General features: G+C 44.0%; 1 protein-coding gene across 1 annotated transcript in view; it reads right to left on the reverse strand.

The window, feature by feature from the left end:
* The window catches only part of LOC126518358 (protein O-mannosyl-transferase TMTC1-like), a 120,058-nt gene that overhangs the window by 19,346 nt on the left and 81,608 nt on the right, over nt 1-19,104 (reverse strand). Inside the window, exons 6-9 of the mRNA XM_050168214.3 lie at nt 12,915-13,018; nt 11,209-11,410; nt 9,908-10,083; nt 90-257 (exon numbers count right to left, since the gene is read on the reverse strand). Coding sequence (XP_050024171.3) covers nt 90-257; nt 9,908-10,083; nt 11,209-11,410; nt 12,915-13,018 — 650 coding nt within the window. The remainder of the gene's footprint in view (nt 1-89; nt 258-9,907; nt 10,084-11,208; nt 11,411-12,914; nt 13,019-19,104) is intronic.

A 19,104-nucleotide genomic window follows, 5' to 3' on the forward strand; every position in this document is an offset into this window, starting at 1 on the left:
AGAAACCATGAATCTTGTTCAAAATTTTAAGGACACAAAGTGCACACAGAAATTTGAAGGAAGTGAAATTAGGTCCTGTTTCAACTCACTCGAATAACGTTTCTCTAGACGCCCACACGCCGTTCCTGTTCCAGGTGCGTGCAGCAAACAACAGCACTAGAATGAAGCAGCAGGCCCAGCTGCACCACCTGAGCACTAGACCAGACCGCGTGTGGAGGCGGTGCAGTCCTTCGGCCACGAGCAGAGTCACGCCAATGCTGCAATCGTGGGTAAGTGAATGCACAAAAAATTAAGCACGCATCGGTGAACAGGGAACAAAAAAAAACTGAAATTTTGGTAACAAATATTAAAACAATTTTCTATCAAGTATGAGTGAAAGATAGAAAATTAAAAGAACCATTTCAGACCACTAACGCTGGGCTGATCCAAAGAAAAAATCTTGTGTGGAGATGGAGCCGTCGAAAAGTAGTCCCCATAGCAGATGGCTAATACTGATGTGGAGATGTGCTTACAGCTCTGTTTAAAACCGCATTTAAAGTAACGCCGCGGTCAGAAAAGTGCAGTCGAAAAATGCATTAAAATCTCCTTGAAAGGTCAGGCAATAGCTAGTAAGGAGGACATGACAGCTAAATAGCCTGGGGTCAGATAGCAAAAAAACTACTTTTTTTTTTTTGCTTCGGGACCACCCACAAAAACCCTGATTATTCTTTCAATAAACATTATCTCTTTCTCTCTCTGTGTCACTCTCTCTTGATAATCAAACAACATCTCTACTCTCAGCTGCACCACGCTGGAGAAAAAGTATACGCACCGCTATCGTTGTCTGGTAGCGGCTTAATGAATATGCCGCAGGTTAAAACAAAGTAATACCACAGTCAGGAGAGACCACCATGTGGTATGCCGTTTTGTGGTTCTAGGCCAGTAATACCCAAACAGAGTTCCACATCGAAAGAAATTTTCTACTGATGAGCCATTGTACTCTGCCAAGGTGAATAACAAAATTTTCAAGAACGGTACGAACACATTTAGTGTCCTGATCGCTGGTAATCGTGACGATAGATACACACACACACACACACACACACACACACACACACATTCTCATATAACCTCTAGTACTAAATGCGTAAGCATTTCTATGCCTAGACAACGAGAAATTCGTCCGTCACGTAAATCAATGGATAGCTCATATGGCCGTAAGCAAGCAAAAAGAAAAGCTATCTGGGGGTCTACTCATTTTGAAAATTGTGCCTACTGATAACGGATCTACAGAAAATGCACATCCAACTAATGAGACGTAGACGCTTTTGCATAAAATGAAGCGATTTTGCATCAAATTCGGAAACTGGATTTTGCAGACGCTCATTTGGTGACCGACACTAAAAATCCACGAAACACTAGCCAAAGCAGCTTCGCTGTAAAAATCTGACCAATGTACCCCTTAATTTCTGGGCATAGTACATTTTTCAAAAACAATAAAAGTTATTTGCGTGATAACTTGATTAGTATAGTAATTCATCATTACTAATTATTTTGCTGGTATATCCGTAACTTAAAAAACTTCCTATCTTATCGAAAACGCTAGCATAGACTTTGGGTAAGTTAATTGCTTTTAAATCAGAATGTCCATGTATTAAGACAGCATAGCATATGTCATATATTAGTCATTATAGGTTTAAACATGATGTAGGTAAATTATTTGGCGATTTTGTCTACAGGAAGTCAACAGGAAACTGGCGTATCTTGCCCGTCAGCATCGAACTCATGTGAGGACGTTTACGCACGATATGTTCGAAATTATGCAATGGTTTGCGCGGGCAAAGCGTGCACACTGAAAAACGCGTTTTAGTCTAATGTCATTGGGACTTCGTTTATACAGTGTAAAAAAAAGGACAAAAAAACGTTTTTGTTAGTTTCAGAGTGGCATGAGACACCAGCATTCTCATTGCATGCTTGCTTCATATATTGTGTGTCGCAGTTATCATTTACATCATTATAAGTGGCACAAGCTCAATACACTATATCTTAAATATGGTCTGATGAATTTTGCATCGCGTGTTCTTTAGTCTACAGAGGGAGTAGTGGCGCTGCAAAGCTAGAAAACCGAGATGGCGCCGGCCAGAGAATTGCGTTACAATTGATGAGACAGCGTTTGCAACTATGTCTTTCACCATCAACTTTGCAACTAGCACTTTCACCATCCGACGAACTAACCAATCGGATATTGTAGTAGCAAGAACAAAAATTCAGAACGCGATGTCGACGTAAAACGCATTAGGGCCAGAGGAATGTTGTTGGCAAAGTAAAGCAACTTCAGGATAAAAAATACTCGTCCGTCTCTGATAGGTTCATGAATGAATGAGCAACGTTGTGAGTGATGTTTCATAGAAAGTATAAGAAAAACACACAGAAGACAGAATGAGACAGCAGCGGCAACAGCAAACGCTTACAGCGCTGTGTGTTAAAGTAGAAGTCATTCACGCACTGACAACCTCTGGAGGGAAAACAAGGAAATATTTCTTAGCGATACAACACAACCGTTCAATACGAAGCTAGGCCTGCCACTGTTCGAGACAGAAAACGACGAGCTTCGCGGTGAGCAAAATGCAGCAGAAACTCTCGATGGGAAGAAAAATCAGGTGATGGGCAATTGCTTCAAGCGAATAACTTATTGCTGAGAGTACACAACGCGTCGAGAAATGGCTGCGCCAGGTGTTTGAAAAAAAAACAAGGAAGAGTTGAATGGTGCCGAACGGCCATTCTGGCAATTTACTGCAGCAGTGAAGCAATTACGTGAGGATGCGCCGCATGCAGACAAGCGTTCTTTGCAAGCCTTGTAGAGGACACGAAACAAATGCAAAACTAATGGTTTGCAAACTAATGGTTTCTGTGTGTGCTGTCATTGAAAGAGGTGCTCTGTAAAGACATGTGTGCCTTTGCGTATGCATTAAATGGCGGAAATGCATCGTTAAGTAAACGTGGTACATATGCACAAATGCAAAGTGCATACGACCATTGCAGCATGTTCGAATACGTCGATATAGTCAGCGTTAGAGTAACGTATGGCGCCGTACTTACGATGACAAACACAAGAACTTTGCGGGAGGCTACTGTGCGTGTCCCTTCACCATAGTTAGCTTAATGTAGACCACAATGGCAAAGAAAGCGCTAAAAGACAGGCCGCACTCTGGTGCGTCGTGTTGTACCGGGACGATCTGAATACAATCCATTAGCACACATGTTCTCGTTTCTGTGTCAAGAGAAACAGAGCGAAAAGCTCTATTGTGATGGGGCAAGGACAGGAGTGGATTGCCCGTGGTGGATGGAGCCGTCAGTCCAGGCACCCAGCAGCAGTAGCAGCAATTTCGGCACTGGGAATCGGCTATCGGTGATCCTCCAATACCGATCTAGTCAGTGTCACCTCCCAGTGCTCGTGCGTTGCGTTTCGATTGGGGGATACTATAGGAATTTAGGAATGGTATAGGGCATCTCGCAATGCACATACAGCAAGGACAAAGGGTTTGATATGGCGTGGCGGAGTGTGAGGTGAAAATAGGTGCATGTCTAGAGTTGGGCCTCCAGGCCGTGGCTTCAGCTATGGTAAGGGGTGGGTGTGGTGGCGGCATTGTTCTTCTCGAAAGGCGGTAATGTTGAAGTATTTCATTATAAGTGTGTAGTGCTCGTGGAATGGAGTCCTCTTCCTTCTCTTGGAGCGCCCGATTGCAGCGACCTCGGGCTATCGTGTGTGCGCAGTGGTTTCCGCTGACAGCTTCGTGTCTCGGTGTCCAGATTATCGTGTTGCGGGGTGTTTCGTTGAAGCGGTTGAGGATATCGCAGGATACTTTATGGAGATGGCCGTTCCCGTAGGCTCTACATGCTGACTGACAATTTCCTATATACTTCCATATCCTGTCTAGATGCCGAGATGGCGATGGCAATGGCGCCCTCTTTAGCTGCTGAAGCGTCATGTCAGACCATAGGCGATTGGCCCTGGTTCCACCTGTACTGTGAAGTATTTCACACCCTTAAAAATGAATACGATTCCAAATAAATTTATAACTTGCACCCTTAAACACTTTTCAGTGTAAGGATGCGAGTTATATAACTTTTTTTTTTACATTTAGGGGTGTAAATAACGTTACAGTGTAAAGATGCCAGAATCACCGAAAGAGATGACCATCAATTTAGACGCTCTGAGGGCCCACAGCTAGCGTTTTAGGAGAGCTTAGAAGGAGCGAACGCTTATTTCACCTGCTATTTGCCATCAACTGCAGCCTGAGCACAGCCATCGGGTCAATTCGCACTGAATGAGATGGACGGCTGCCGCTACGTCTCATAATTCTATTTCGTTGACGTGCGTTACGTTCGATAAATAAAGCATGTTCACATTACCCAAGTAAAACCATGGAAACAAAACTGTGAACGCAGCATGCGCACTGAAGGAAGAACATTTTACTTACGTGGGTAAACCACAAATGTTCGCTTGCATATTATGGTGAATCAGGTCTTTGACATATCAAGCCAACGGAGGATTTCTCGTACATTTTTTGTTGCATGGCCAAAAGCAATTGCAAAAGCAACTCCGGCTTTTGCTGCTTACGGTGCGGCCGCGCGGCCGCCATATCTTCAAAGCGATCTGTGCTGTGGTGAAAGGGCGCGCTCGCGCGGGCCTCATCTTCGAAGCGATCTGCGATGTGAACAAAGTGAATGCGCCGAGTACCGCTAGCTTCGTATGGCCTGTGGTTTCGACGTTTAGTTCGCGTTGCAGCGAGATACAACACGAAGGTCAATTCGCTCGCTGCTGCTGCCGCGTTTCCTCACTGCAGCGTTCTGACAGCGAGTTCCCGCGGTCATCGAGCACAATGTGTTCATGTTTACCTGTGTACTTGTGACACCGTGCTTGTTAATTTAGCTAGTAAGCGAATGTTTACAATTTTATACGGCCGATAAAAGTACTGTCCTCATTACGTATAGCTGCCTACTAATATCGCAATGAATGATTTGCCTTTCGGGCGAAACTTCGCGTTTTTTTTATACAATCTTACACTTGTCTGGTTACACTAAACCCGTTGCAATGCGGGGTTTGCGCTCTCTTTGCTTTGTTTGCAGACTATCGAGAGAATTCAAGTCTCCTACATCATTCCGCAAGTTGTACACAACAGCCTATCTTCCTCAACTCGAATACGCGTTGATCCTCTCGAATGGTTCTTCTATGTAGATCCAATAGTGGTATTATAGATCGGGTCCAGACAACGTTTCTAAGCACATATTATCATCGCTTTGCTAACACGTACACTGGACCTCGTTCTAGCATTGATGAATTATTGTCATTGCCCTTACTTCGCTGGCGATGTTCTCGGGCTGACCTTCTATTTCTGTCAGACTCCTTCGCGGTGCCCTCACCTGCCCCGAAGTGTTGAGTTATATCATGTTTCGTATTCCGCGCAATGCCACCACAGAACATAGACCTTTCCATGTATCTGCATATCTAACGGACGATGTGTGTGTGCTGTGCTATGTGCTCTCTCTCTCTCTCCCTTCCCCATCTTTCATCGCCCCCATCCCTCTCCCATGTGTAGGGTAGGAAGCCGGTTACGCTAAACTGGTTAACCTCCCTGCCTTTCCTTCTCCACTTTTTCCTTCCTTCCTTCCTGCATATCATCACGAAAACTCAATCATACATAGACTGTTGAGCCTAATTATAACGTTTATTTTCATGATTTAGATATTTTTCATAACTTGCTATGAACGTTCTTTTCCAAGCTTTGCCTTGTGTTGTCATAGTTTCACGCATGTACAACCGACTCGCTCCTCTTTTTGTTTGTGATGTGAACAATTAAAAACACGGTAAGAGTTATAATTGCTTTCTTATTCATTGCCTTTTCTTATTTATAATCCCACACAGTTTCCTTTGTTTGTTCTGGTTTTTGGTATTACATGTATGCGTGCGCAAGCACTTATACCATTGGGTTGTTCCTGGGCACGGTGAAAAATTGATTGATTGCTTGAGTATTTATTTATTATACTATTGTAATTATTATACTCCTCTCCACTCCTTCATTGATGGTATGTCAGTGTGGGTTTTATTTTTACTTATTTATTTATTTATTTATTTATTTATTTATTATTTACATCATACTGCCAGTGGCCTTATGGCAGCCAAGCCGGTGTGTTAATCGAAGAAACACGATAACAAATACAAGGGTAACAAAAAATTCTCAGAACATAGAAGCAACACAGGTGGCGAGGGTAATATCGACACAAAAGGAAACAAAACGGGCACTGAGTCACTGCCCGTGGCGGGAACAAACTGAAGTGGGTAAGCAAAACCGAAAAATCGTTTTTTTTTTGTTACACCCTTTCATTATCCACATTTTTCTGCTAATTTCGTGTCAAACGATGAGCAAACAACCTTATTACGAGTTATAAGAGGCGGCTGATAAAAACGATGCGGGTAACTTCACTTGTGTCACCTTGCTTGGCAATGAATTCTATTCCGACATCGTTCGCGGAAAGAAAGAATAGAGATATAAGCGTTGGCTCTCGTTTGGGCCATTATAATGTTTTCTCGTGTTTGCCTCGAAGTCTGTCGCGCGATATGTAATGTGAGTATGCGAATGAAAGTCTAGTTTTGTTAGACTAGTGACGGTACTGAAGAGAATCTGCAGTCGCTGAAGTCAGCGGCGGGATTGAAGTAGAGCCAGTACGGATATCGTGCGCAAGTTGGTCACAGATACGTTTCTGCTATGGGCAATGTAGATAAATCGGAGCGCCCTGTCTGGGATCCCTTCTATGCGACTAATATCCGTCTTTGTGCGCGGGTCCCCGACGGCATCGGCATATTCAAGCAGCGGTCATGTGATACTTGTGTAGACGACTAATTTTGTTTTAAGTGTGGCGTACTTCAGCCGGTGCTTCATCAGCCAGTTTCTTTTCTTTTTTTCGATGCAGGCGACACCGGGTGGTGCACATGAGCGCTACAACCTAAGTTTGAACTGATGTGGACGCCTAAGTACTTGCAATCACTGACTGATGCAACTGTTCTGTTACTGATCATTTGTTTGCGATACAGTGCCTGTTCCTCTCGGGTCATAGACCTGTGGGCGGATTTAGGAACATTAAAATACACATCCCAAGTGGAACACCAGTCACGCCACGGCTGCTAAATGTCTTTTGAGAATATCCTGGTCTCTCTCGGATTTCACGTCAAGGTACGGAACGCAGTCATCTGCGAAGATGCCTTCTACTGGCAGAATATGCATCGATGGTGTGTGGAGTGGAACTTTCAAATCCCACAATGATACACTGGAAAGAGTCCAGAAAAAAAAGTTCGCAGCAATTCACCGCCGTAGTTCTGGCGCTGGCATTGGACGATCTTCTAGCGCTTCCACTTTATTCTCAATACCGTCCCTCACCTGCCGACGTATTCGCGCAGACCTTGTGTTTCTGTATAAGCGGACCTTCACGGAAAACTGAACTGCGCTGAGCTACCTAATTGTGACGCGCTTCTTAGCATGCAGAAAGTCGCGAAGGAGCACATACCATTCTTCGCTCCTGCTCGTCACTGCAAACATTCTGCTGAGTATAGAATTCAAAATATGTGTAGTACTTATTTCGCTGATCTTGATATTTTTTTCATTCGTCGCTTTCGTTGTTCTGCGCGCAGCTTCGTATTGTCGTGTGCTAGTTTTTTTTTTTCTCAAGATACATACCTACTCTCCTTCGCCATGTGATTTAGCACATATTCAGCTTGCCTGGCGATATTTCTAATGTTTCAGCGCTTTTGTTTCTCTTTCTCGTGGCTTTAATGTTCTTCCTGCATTGCATTTAACTGCATTTTTCATGAACTGTTTGCCTTTCGTTATTTACTTTCTCCTTAAATTTGTGCCTTGAGCTGGACAGTTAGTTATTTTTTTCTCATTTTACTTGCTCACTAATGCTCTGGTTATTTTCAGTTCGCTTAATTATGACGATAGATAAGCGATTATTTAAGCAACTTTCTTTGTCCTTTGTTGTGTACCAATATTATGCTCAAATGGCTTTTCTGTGCATGTAACTTTCTTTTATACGCTTTCTTTTAGGCTGTCATTACCTTTTCGTTAGATTTCCTGTGCATCCATATCAGACCTCATGGTTTTCTGGGCACATAACTTAAAAGCCGGATTGATTTATTTTTATTGACTCTCACGCATTGCTCGCATTTGTCTCCGTCTTTAGGTTGCGAAATCATATTGACTTTTGTGGATTGTAAACTGTCTCAATATATAATTGTCGCTTCCTATTTCATGTATTTTTCCCTTTATTCGTGTGCGTATGTTTACTGTTTTTATCGCGCGCCGACACTCAGACCTGTTTATTATTATTATTATTATTATTATTATTATTATTATTATTCATTATGCTCGTAAGGTATGTTTTCACATATTTCGACGAAACTATCAACTGGCACAACATATTGTGACAGCCAAGGCATTGTTTTATGAATCGTTGTATCTTCATTTTTAATGCTAAATCTCCGAATAAATCTCACGTTTCGGAAACTTATTTTCTTAAATTTTTGCAGTAATAATAACGCAACATTAAGTAAATGGAAAACAAGCGCACGCATCAGAAAACTCCACTTTTTGCCATGTCTGTGATTCTGATGGTTTTGGTTTTGGCACGTAAAACCCCATAATTTAATTTTTTGATTCTGATATAACGTCTGTGAATCCTTGCCTTCTTGTTCGCGCGGATCTTACGTGAAAACGGAAGAAAAGCTACGTAAGTGTAATCAAATTGCAAATTCAAATTCAGTGCAACATTCCAGTATACTAGAGGAAAATGGACAAGCACTTAGGGCGATGCGCCTGAATATTGGATTTCAGGCGTAATCTCCATGTCATTTATAACTTTCTCTCTCTCTCTTTTCTTTTTCTTACATCGGCATTTGACCATTTCAAGTGATGCTGCTGCTGTGTGGGCCCTCGGCGCGGCTTGTGCTTAGGAGTGCGCCAACGATCTAATTTAGTACACGAACCGCACAGTCGCGGCTATTTGATACGTATTAGATTTTAAGAATTTACCATTCAAACTTTTCAAATATTCTTTCCGTTCAAATGGTATAAGGGAAAGCAACAGTTGTTGCAGTTTGCAAGGAGATACACTGGCTGATGCAAACGGAGACATTTACAAATGATTCTGCTGCAAGCGAACCCCGGTAGTTCTTCCATGAACGTCTGGAGAGCGTAACATCTGTCAAATAGTTTCTCCAACTCTCAAAAAAAGAAAAAAAGAAAACGTGCTTCGCCTTAGGGAGCCAAAGAGTTGTCACAGCTTTATTTAATTAAAATATTTTCTGGCCAATATCACGTCATATTTTTAACTGCATCAGATGTGTGAAATGACGTAAATAAGCCTCTCGTGGAAAACGAGCTCCACGGAAACTGTGTATTACACTTTCGTTAAAAGATTGAAATTATTGGGCAGCCCCCGCAGTCGCTCAATGGCTATGGCGTTGCGCTGGAGAGCGCGAGGTCAGGGGGTTGATGCCCGCTGCGACGCCCACATTAAAACGGGGGCGGAATGAAAGCACGCTCGCCTACTGTACGTATAGTGCAGGTACTGGAACACCACGTGGTAAAAAAAGAAACTTCCGGTGATCTCTAGTGTAGCATCCGTCCAAACCCACAGTGCAACTTCGGGGCGTTAAAACCACAATTTTTTTATATTCGATACTTCATCAGACCTCCCCCCCCCCCCCCCCCCCCCATTCCAAGGTTCATTTTCTCAACTATTCGTATTCGATGCGATTAACAAGACAGCACGGTTCGAACACCTTCCAATAACTGAGCACGCAGTCACGCATGCAATCCCTGCCATTCGCACTGCTTTCATACTTGTCGGTCCAGATTCCACTGTTGCATACCTGGGAATGTAGAGAACTCTCTCGGCGACAACGAAGCCGACGGTCACGAAGAGGTTGGACGCCGGAAGGAAAGGCAGCACTGTAAGAAGCAGTGCCACTAGCAGTCCCGGAGAAGGCTCGTGCAGTTGCTCGGGAGTTCTGTCGTAGCAGCACTGCTGTCTCGACTCACCAGCAGACTTGATGCAAAATTTAATACGGTACCGAGTTAGTGAAAGCAGCGATCGCCCAAGTTACACCCAGCTCACACACAAGAACAAAAGCACACACACACAAACACGCACATGACACACAGTCACACGCATGCACCCGCCTACGCTGGTTAACCCACTCGCATGCAAAATTGTCGGACCACGCTTGAAGCCTTATGCAAAAGCGTCCGTATACCATGCATTCGGTGCACGTTGATGAACTCCAGGTGGTCAAAAATTATTCCGGAGTATTCCACAACGGCGTGTTTCATAACCATATCACGATTTTGGCACGTAAAACCTTAGAATTTAATTTTAATGAGTGGCATTATTTATGTGGCGAGTCGGTCGAAAAATTCGATGTGAAGCCCGAAAACCTCTTTCCCAATACGGGGAGACGATGCGCCGTTTTAATTCCATTGTGTGCGTGGTTGATAGCTGCCATCCGGAGCAGAGTGACAAACGATCCATTGCCTGCAATAACACTAGGCGCGCCGTCGCTAAACATTCTACGAGGTAATCCGCTATCACTCTTTCCCTTAGGTCATACGTAGAAAGGACGCGTTATACTTTGAGCGACGAAACCTAAGCCTATATTAAAAGGGTAGGGGAGGGGGTGATCACAAGCGGGCTGCGACGCTCTGGTAAACACCCGACCAGTGAGGAGCCAGGAGGAGAGGATGCGATAAACCAAGGCAAAGGAAAATTAAGTGGAACCTCCCTGAACGGGGACTGTCAAAGAGATGGGTAGCATTATCAGCAGACGGCCTGGTGTGGAATATACATGCTCGAAATTGTAAATATTGTTATAACTCTGCTCATACTCCTCACGCATATATAGATAACGCACACTACAGCACCACAATCCCCACCCATAGCACTTTAGGATGTTTCTGCGTATGAGTAGCCTTGGAGAAGAATTGACGGCAACTTTCCACAACACAGCTGCCACAAGATGGCAATTTTCGTGCATGAAAACGTGGAGCGATGTTCAGACATCGTGTGACTTAGAGCCGGTACGATAAACACACACAAGTTGACATAACCGTGCAATGATTGGGTATTTGCAAGCGCATGCAGAAAAAAAAACTGTAAAACGAAATTTTGACTCACGTTGCATTTTCGATGCCACGGGCTCGAAGCCCGCCAGGCGAGGGCTGCTAGCGAAACGAGTATAACCAGTGTTGCCAGATTCCTAGGATCTAGTGGTGACGTCACGAGAGGTACGCTGCCCATCTGCCAATCGTAAGACAGGGTACGTGGACACAACACGAGCCAGGCGTTGAAGGCGCACAAGTAGCTGTAAGTCAGCAGCCTGTCATAAAGAAAACACGACAGTGTCAGCCAGCAGGCATCAACTATCATTTTCATTCAGTAAAGTGACGGCATCGATTTTCGCGCAGTATTCGATTGCTTCTGCGTTGCTGCTAACGTGTTCCGTTATTTCCTTGCCGTGCGCTTAACACAGGTTGAATGTCGTTTTAGCACACATAAACTTTTTTATTGGGTTTTGTGTGCCAGAACCACGATCTGATTAAGAGGCACGCCCTAGCGAGGAACTCCAGAAATTTGGACCACCTGGGGTTCTAACGTGCACCTAAATCTAAGTACAGGGGTGTTTTCGCATTTCGCCCCCATCGAAATGCGGCTGCCGTGGCCGGGATTCGATCCCGTGACCTCGTGCTTAGCAGCCGCAACAGCATAGCGACTAAGCAACCACGGCGGGTACAAAACAGTGATATCTTTGTGAAAAGAAAGCAATAATTGCTGCTGCAATATTGAAACTTACAAAAAAAATTGTTTCTATGGGATTCGCCATTTATTTTTGCAATAGAAAAGAAATTTTCACACATTTTCTTCCAGATGTTCATTATTATTATATTTTCCTTGACTTCCTTCCTGATGACACTCCTATTATTGCTTATAGCTGTTCTGAAACTTTTCGCTTAGCAGGCGGGACTTATTAATGAGATCGTAAGAAAAATATTCTATGGTTTATTTTGGGACTTTGTTTCTCAAACATAAATATAAATGTAGTCTTGTTTCATATTTGAGAGCCAGAAGGTGACCAGTTTTGTTCCTACAAGTAAGCGCTCCCCATGGAAGAGTAAACTCGTCGATCAAAGCATCTCGAAGCTAAAGCACGGGACCTCCAAGTGATAGCCTGCTTGTCAAACGCAAACACGACGAACGTTCTACCGCCAAAGCGCTTTTGCTCTGATACTCTCCTAATTACAGGGGTTGTGAGGAGGTTTCAAATTATTTTGAAGAAGAAATGTTTTAGCACAAATATTGGTATAGAAGCTACAATCAACAGATAGCCAGAATTTTAATTTTTGCTATGGAGCATTTATCTTACACATTACACTTTCTACATTAGCAAGATCACCATCATTAGCATCTAATTTAATGCCCTTGCGGTAGAGTTAGTTAATATTGCAGACATGCGGGAAAAGAAAACCGTCTGGAGCACTTTTTAATTGATTAAGTAGTGAATGAATCATTAATAAATAATGAATTATTGTTTGATTGATAGATTGATCGATCAATAGATCGATCGATTACGCTGAATAAATGTAACAGCATTTCACGCATAGCTTTGAAACATCATCATCACTTCGTGTCTCCCTCTTTATTTCTTTTTTTACTCTTTGCAATATTCAGTACACACAGTAAAGAACAATATGAGAACGCCCTAGCGCACTCCTCAGATCAAGCCTTACCGACGCATGTGTGTTTTGTACCACATGTCTAACCCATACTGTTTGAATGTGAAGATTTTGTAAATATCGTTAGTTTGCCTAAAATATCTTGTTCACCTCGTCCCACTCTTTGGTGAGAAGGAAGCAGGGTTGTCCATCTCGGAAAATTCGGGGAAGCTTCCTTGTAGAATCCATAACCTGAAGCACAGTAGTAACGTCGTCTGCAAAAAAAAAAGAAAAGAACATTTGCGGGGGGTACGAGTGTAACATGATACAAGTTATTGGTATACGCCTGTTTTGTTAAATTGTGTATAAGAGAATCGCTTTGAAGATTTCGTGGTTACATTGCAATGAAAGGAAAGAAGTTGTCGTCCACCTTATAGTAGCGCGAAACTACAAATGAAACGCCTAAATGTTTTTATCCAAAAGATGGATGGATGGAAACAACGTTATTGTAAATCCGGCGAAGTTTAACGACCCGGGCCATGAGGGGACTCCGAGGCCTTGCCTCGTCGGCCCGAAAGCTTTGTAGTTCATGAAAAATTCGTCCTGCTGGCGGGACCAAACCCAGGCACAGAGCCTTTCCGAGTCCCTTGCCTAGCTATGCAAACTAACCAGAATCCTAACAGATCACAGGGCAAATCCGCTTCGTTAGGAGAGACGGTAGAGTGGCCGCGCCAGAAAAGCGTTGGTCCTGGTTAGGTTGCCCGAATATAGACCGATGTTCCTTGAACTGTGGAACCCCTGCGGGCTTCCTTTGTAACCCATGCCGCTGTCAGGCGGACATTTTCTTTTTCTTTTTCGTTACATGAAACTTCCTCCAACTAGCGGATTTCCGGTGAAATGATTTGCAGTTATCATTGCGTGGCTATCTCGCGAGATACGCTCGCTGTTTCGGAAAGTTCGTAAATGTTATTGCCAACGGGGTAGCAAGACGGGCTTATCGATCAGGATGCATGAGCCGCGAATACTGCTGCACGTTGACGAATCTAAGCTGGCATTAGCGACTGCGCGCGAATATACAATGACATTTGTGTGAATAGTTAAAGGGCTTCAAACAGGAGTGTAAACCAACCGAACGACGGCTGGCCATCGTTTCTGCAATGGTACGTCTCGCTTGCTGGATGCGAGGTCCCCCACTTCATAGATTGAACACACCGTGGGACTCTTGCATAAATAACAGGCTACACACAATAAAACCCCTGCTTGGCGAGTGGAAGTCGTGCAGTCGCCAGCAACGCTTCTATGAGGTGATCCTCTGTCGAGATCGACTTGGACATACACACCTGAAACACAATTTTTTACTTCGAAACGAAAACCCGCCAACTTGCGAGAAGTGCCGTGGACCACTTACAGTAATGCACATTATTATGACATGTCCACATACTGAAACACAAAGACGGAAGCTTTTACGGAATCTCTATAACCTACACATACCTTTACATTCCGCTGAATACTGGGATAGATCCGCTAGTGCCCTTCACTGACTTGTTGAGCTTTTTATGAGAAACCAGTTTTTCGCACAGACTATAAAGTAACGCAGCTTTCGCTTCTTTAACATTTGATTGCTTAATATCTTGTGGCTGGCGCAGCATGGCTTTAGTCGCTCTTGCGCCATTAAACCCGAATTAAGTAACTAATATTTACGTTTTCTGCTGGTGCTTCCGCAGTGGCTAGCCCGCGAGAGTATGAGTTAAGCCTGCTACATTCAAGTGAAGAAGCACGTCTTGTCCTTAGCATTTCTCATATATGTCCGTAGCATCGACCGATCGATCCGCAAGACCTTTTGGTGAACGAATGATTTCGACAAACCGGTAGCGGACCTCTTACATTTTTGAATACACGGAAACGACCTGGGTCAATAAGATGCAGCGCTTACTTTCGTTCCACTACAGTTTCTCTAATATCTTAAAATTATGTTTTAAAGTGTAGCTACCTCCCCCCCGCCAACTTTTATGTCTTCTCGTAGCACGCGAGGGTTTACTGGCCAGTTGCCTTCTCCCAAGTTTAGGTATTCCGTGACGCCTTACGGCAGGAAGGATGCCCTTCATCCGCTGCCAACGCCATGAGTGGCGGCACTGTCTATATTGCACTGCCAGGTTTAACTTTAACACACATACATAAATTGCCAAGAAAATAGACGGAGAAACGGTTCCGCGGTAGTTCAAATGGTAAGAGTATCGCGCGCCTAAGACAAAGATATGGGCTCGTACCCCATCCGTGGCCAATTGTTTTCCATACACTTGGGCCTCCGCTTGTCCGTAATTTCTACATTTGAAATAGGTAAACGAGCAATTTCCCCTACGCTTCTCTGTTATTCCCTGTTGGCTTCACGTGGCTGTGACTTCGAATTATGCAGGAACTGGGGAAAGAAATGCGCTGAAACGTTCCCTAGACGACGCGCTCACACTTCTAGAGTGTAACCAAAATGGGCAATGGGGTCTGGTGAGCAGTCCGTCCAGTTGCTTACTGTGCGTGTGAACGAGGTTTTGGTTCTCGTTGCATTTGTTTTACGTTTATTCATATTTTTATACCACTATCTCAGCAAAAAATGTCAATACATGGCCGGATCCCTCTCAGCACCATGACGCAAGTTTGATTCAAAAACATGTACAAATGCTGAAAGTGCGCCTTGCATAATCTTGTTCATCATGCGACTCTTTTATAATGAGCGAACGCTCAAAATTTATTTTTTTAGGGGGAGGGGGGCGAGGAGCTGTCTCACACGTCCTCATTATCTATTGCTTATTTGAAGCTCCTAAGTAATGAAAACGCACAATTTTTATTGAAATAAAAGAAGTTTATTGCATCCAGTACCACAGGTAAGTTTATGAAATAACATTACGACAGTCAAGGCACAGTTAGCGTGAATTAATTACGTTCGTTTTTTTTTTATTTTTATTATACTTGCACCAGCATACTAGCCTTACCATACGGAAGGGAACTGTATTGTATATAAGGATATATATGTTTTTGAGGCTTTGTGCAACTTAGAAAAAGAGCGCTGCACTTCGTCCAAAACCGAAACAACTCAAGTACTACTACGACGGTCCTACAATGATAACTAGGTTCATAGGAGAAGCCATATCTACGCCAGATGTCTGAAGACAAGAAGGAAAGAAAACAATGTAAAGCCTACTAACTCGAAAACTAAACGTGCATAAATTATACCAAGACACACATCACACCCACTAGCGCAACAGTCAGTCCGTGTAAAGTGTAAAGCATTGCGCTGCTAAGCACGAGGCCGCGGGATATTGATGCGGGCTAAATGCAAGAACAACCGTGCACTTAGATTAAAAGCACTTCTTGTTGGGCTAGTTGGTAGCTGTTCATTATAAAATATGAAGACGCCAAATAAACAGACACACACAAGAGAAGAGAACGGGACAGGGCGCCACTCGCAACTGTCTTATTTACAGAACGCAGGCACATATATACTGTCAGTCAACACATGCGCACAAAGCAAACATTCATTCACGCATCTAATCAAACATTCATGGCGCACCACGCTCAAGAAACCTCGTCTCGGCCTTCTATAATGTTGTCGAAGTATCGCTAACGCACAAGCTGCCTTTCTTGCCCATGTGATAGGCTTCAACTGGTTGCCTTGCTCCAGTATCTTTACTTCGGGCAAGAATCCGCACGTCTGAAAAACGTGGTCCGCAAGAGCGTGAGGGACAGGTCCCGATGTGCTTAGGCAAATTTGGGCGCTCTTTCATTTGTTCAACATTTCTTTCGTGCTCCCTGACACGCTCATTAACACAGCGCCCGGTCTGACCTATATAGGAACGACCGCACGAAAGGGGGATCTCGTAGACAACCCCTTCGGCACACTTCATGAAAGGTCGCCCATATTTGGTTCCACAGCCTTTTTCACTTCTTTTTTCTTTTCTTTTGGCGATTTGGGAGCAAAGGCTTCCGAGCTTCCTTGGGGCTGAAAACACTAGCGGGACGCCATGTCTGCTCGCCACCTTCTTCAGGTTGTGGGCCACCTCGTGCACATACGGCACAGCCACCGGTCTCACCTCTTGCCGAGGGGCCTCTGCTCCAGCTCTCATCGCCTTTCTCTTCATTTTCTGTAAGAGGCTTTCGGCTACTCTTGTTACGAGCGAACCAGGGAACCCAGCTGAAGCCAGCCTAGCAAATTGATTGTCGAAACTTAATGCCATCTTGTGAACACACGACTTCCTCAGCGCGGACTCAAGGCAGAGTGACGCAATTCCCCTCTTCACCAATTTCGAATGCGCTGAGTCAAATGGCAGAAGCCCTTTCTTCGCACGTGGTGCATAGCACGAACATACATGATCCTTACCGAACTCAATGCTAAGATCTAAAAACTGTAAAACGTTTTCTTGCGGCAGTTCATGTGTAAAATCCAAGCCTTTTCCATGTTGTCTAAAAACGGATAAAACATTAGCCACAACCTCTGCGGTGTTTAGACTCCCGTCCTTAGTTAAAATAATTAGAAAATCATCTACATACCTAAACACTCTTGAAGCTTAGTTAGGTGGTAACACATGGTGCAATACTTCGTCCATTTGTGAAAGAAAAATGTTACACAATACAGGGGCGACACAGGATCCTATGCATATACCAGCCTTCTGCAGAAAAAACCGCTGGTCAAACATAATAAAAGTACACTCCAGGTAAAACTTTAAAAGGCTTAAACAGTCATCAATAGAAACACCGGCAGAGTTCTGAAAAGAAATAGGATCATTCCTTTCAATGCACTCCCTAACCGCAAGGAACAGAGCATCATGGGGAACAGAATAAAATAAATCAACAATATCCACAGAAAACAAATTGTGGGCCACCTTGTGCACATACGGCTGTGCCGTATGTGCACAAGGTGGCACACAATCCGAGGAAGGTGGCGAGCAGACATGGCGTCCCGCTAGTGTTTTCAGCCCCAAGGAAGCTCGGAAGCCTTTGCTCCCAAATCGCCAAAAGAAAAGAAAAAAGAAGTGAAAAAGGCTGTGGAACCAAATATGGGCGACCTTTCATGAAGTGTGCCGAAGGGGTTGTCTACGAGATCCCCCTTTCGTGCGGTCGTTCCTATATAGGTCAGACCGGGCGCTGTGTTAATGAGCGTGTCAGGGAGCACGAAAGAAATGTTGAACAAATGAAAGAGCGCCCAAATTTGCCTAAGCACATCGGGACCTGTCCCTCACGCTCTTGCGGACCACGTTTTTCAGACGTGCGGATTCTTGCCCGAAGTAAAGATACTGGAGCAAGGCAACCAGTTGAAGCCTATCACATGGGCAAGAAAGGCAGCTTGTGCGTTAGCGATACTTCGACAACATTATAGAAGGCCGAGACGAGGTTTCTTGAGCGTGGTGCGCCATGAATGTTTGATTAGATGCGTGAATGAATGTTTGCTTTGTGCGCATGTGTTGACTGACAGTATATATGTGCCTGCGTTCTGTAAATAAGAGAGTTGCGAGTGGCGCCCTGTCCCGTTCTCTTCTCTTGTGTGTGTCTGTTTATTTGGCGTCTTCATATTTTATAATGGATAGTGCACTTAGATATAGGCGCATGTAAAAGAATTCCAGGCGGTCAAAATTGATCCGGAGTCTCTCACTACGGCATGCCTCAAAAGCAGATCGTGGTTTTGGCACGTAAAACCCCCTAATTTAATTTTTATAGTCTAATAAAAATGGGTTGGAGGGCATACGGCATCCTGACTGGAGCCGTACCATTATCATTAAAAAGAAAGGTGTACAATCAGTGCACTCTACCGGTGCTAACATATGGCGCAGAAACTTGGGGACTGATAAAGAAGCTCGAGAATAAGTTAAGGACCGCGCAAAGAACGGTGTAGCGAAGAGTCCTAGGCGTAACGGTAAGAGACAAGAAAACGCTATGGATCAGGGAGCAAACGGGGATAGCCGATATTCTAGTTGACACTAAGGGAAAGAAATGGAGCTGGGCAGGTCATGTAATGCGTAGGTTAGATAACCGGTGGACCATTAGGGTTACAGAATGGGCGTCAAGAGATGGGAAGCGCAGTCGAGGACGGCAGAAGACTAGGTGGGGCGATGGAATCAGGAAATTCACAGGCGCTAGTTGGATTCGGTTGGCGCAGGACAGGGGTAATTGGAGATCGCAGGGAGAGGTTTTCGTCCTGCAGTGGACATAAGATAGGCTGATTATTATTATTATTATTATTATTATTATTATTATTATTATTATTATTATTATTATTATAGTGTAAAGCAATCAGAGACAAAGCATAGTCTACCCTGTGCGCGAAAAGGAAACCGACGCTAACAAGCGCAAATCTTTGCGAAAGAACGCGCTAAGA

This window comes from Dermacentor andersoni, chromosome 11 (assembly GCF_023375885.2).
Source record: "Dermacentor andersoni chromosome 11, qqDerAnde1_hic_scaffold, whole genome shotgun sequence".
NCBI lineage: Eukaryota > Metazoa > Arthropoda > Arachnida > Ixodida > Ixodidae > Dermacentor > Dermacentor andersoni.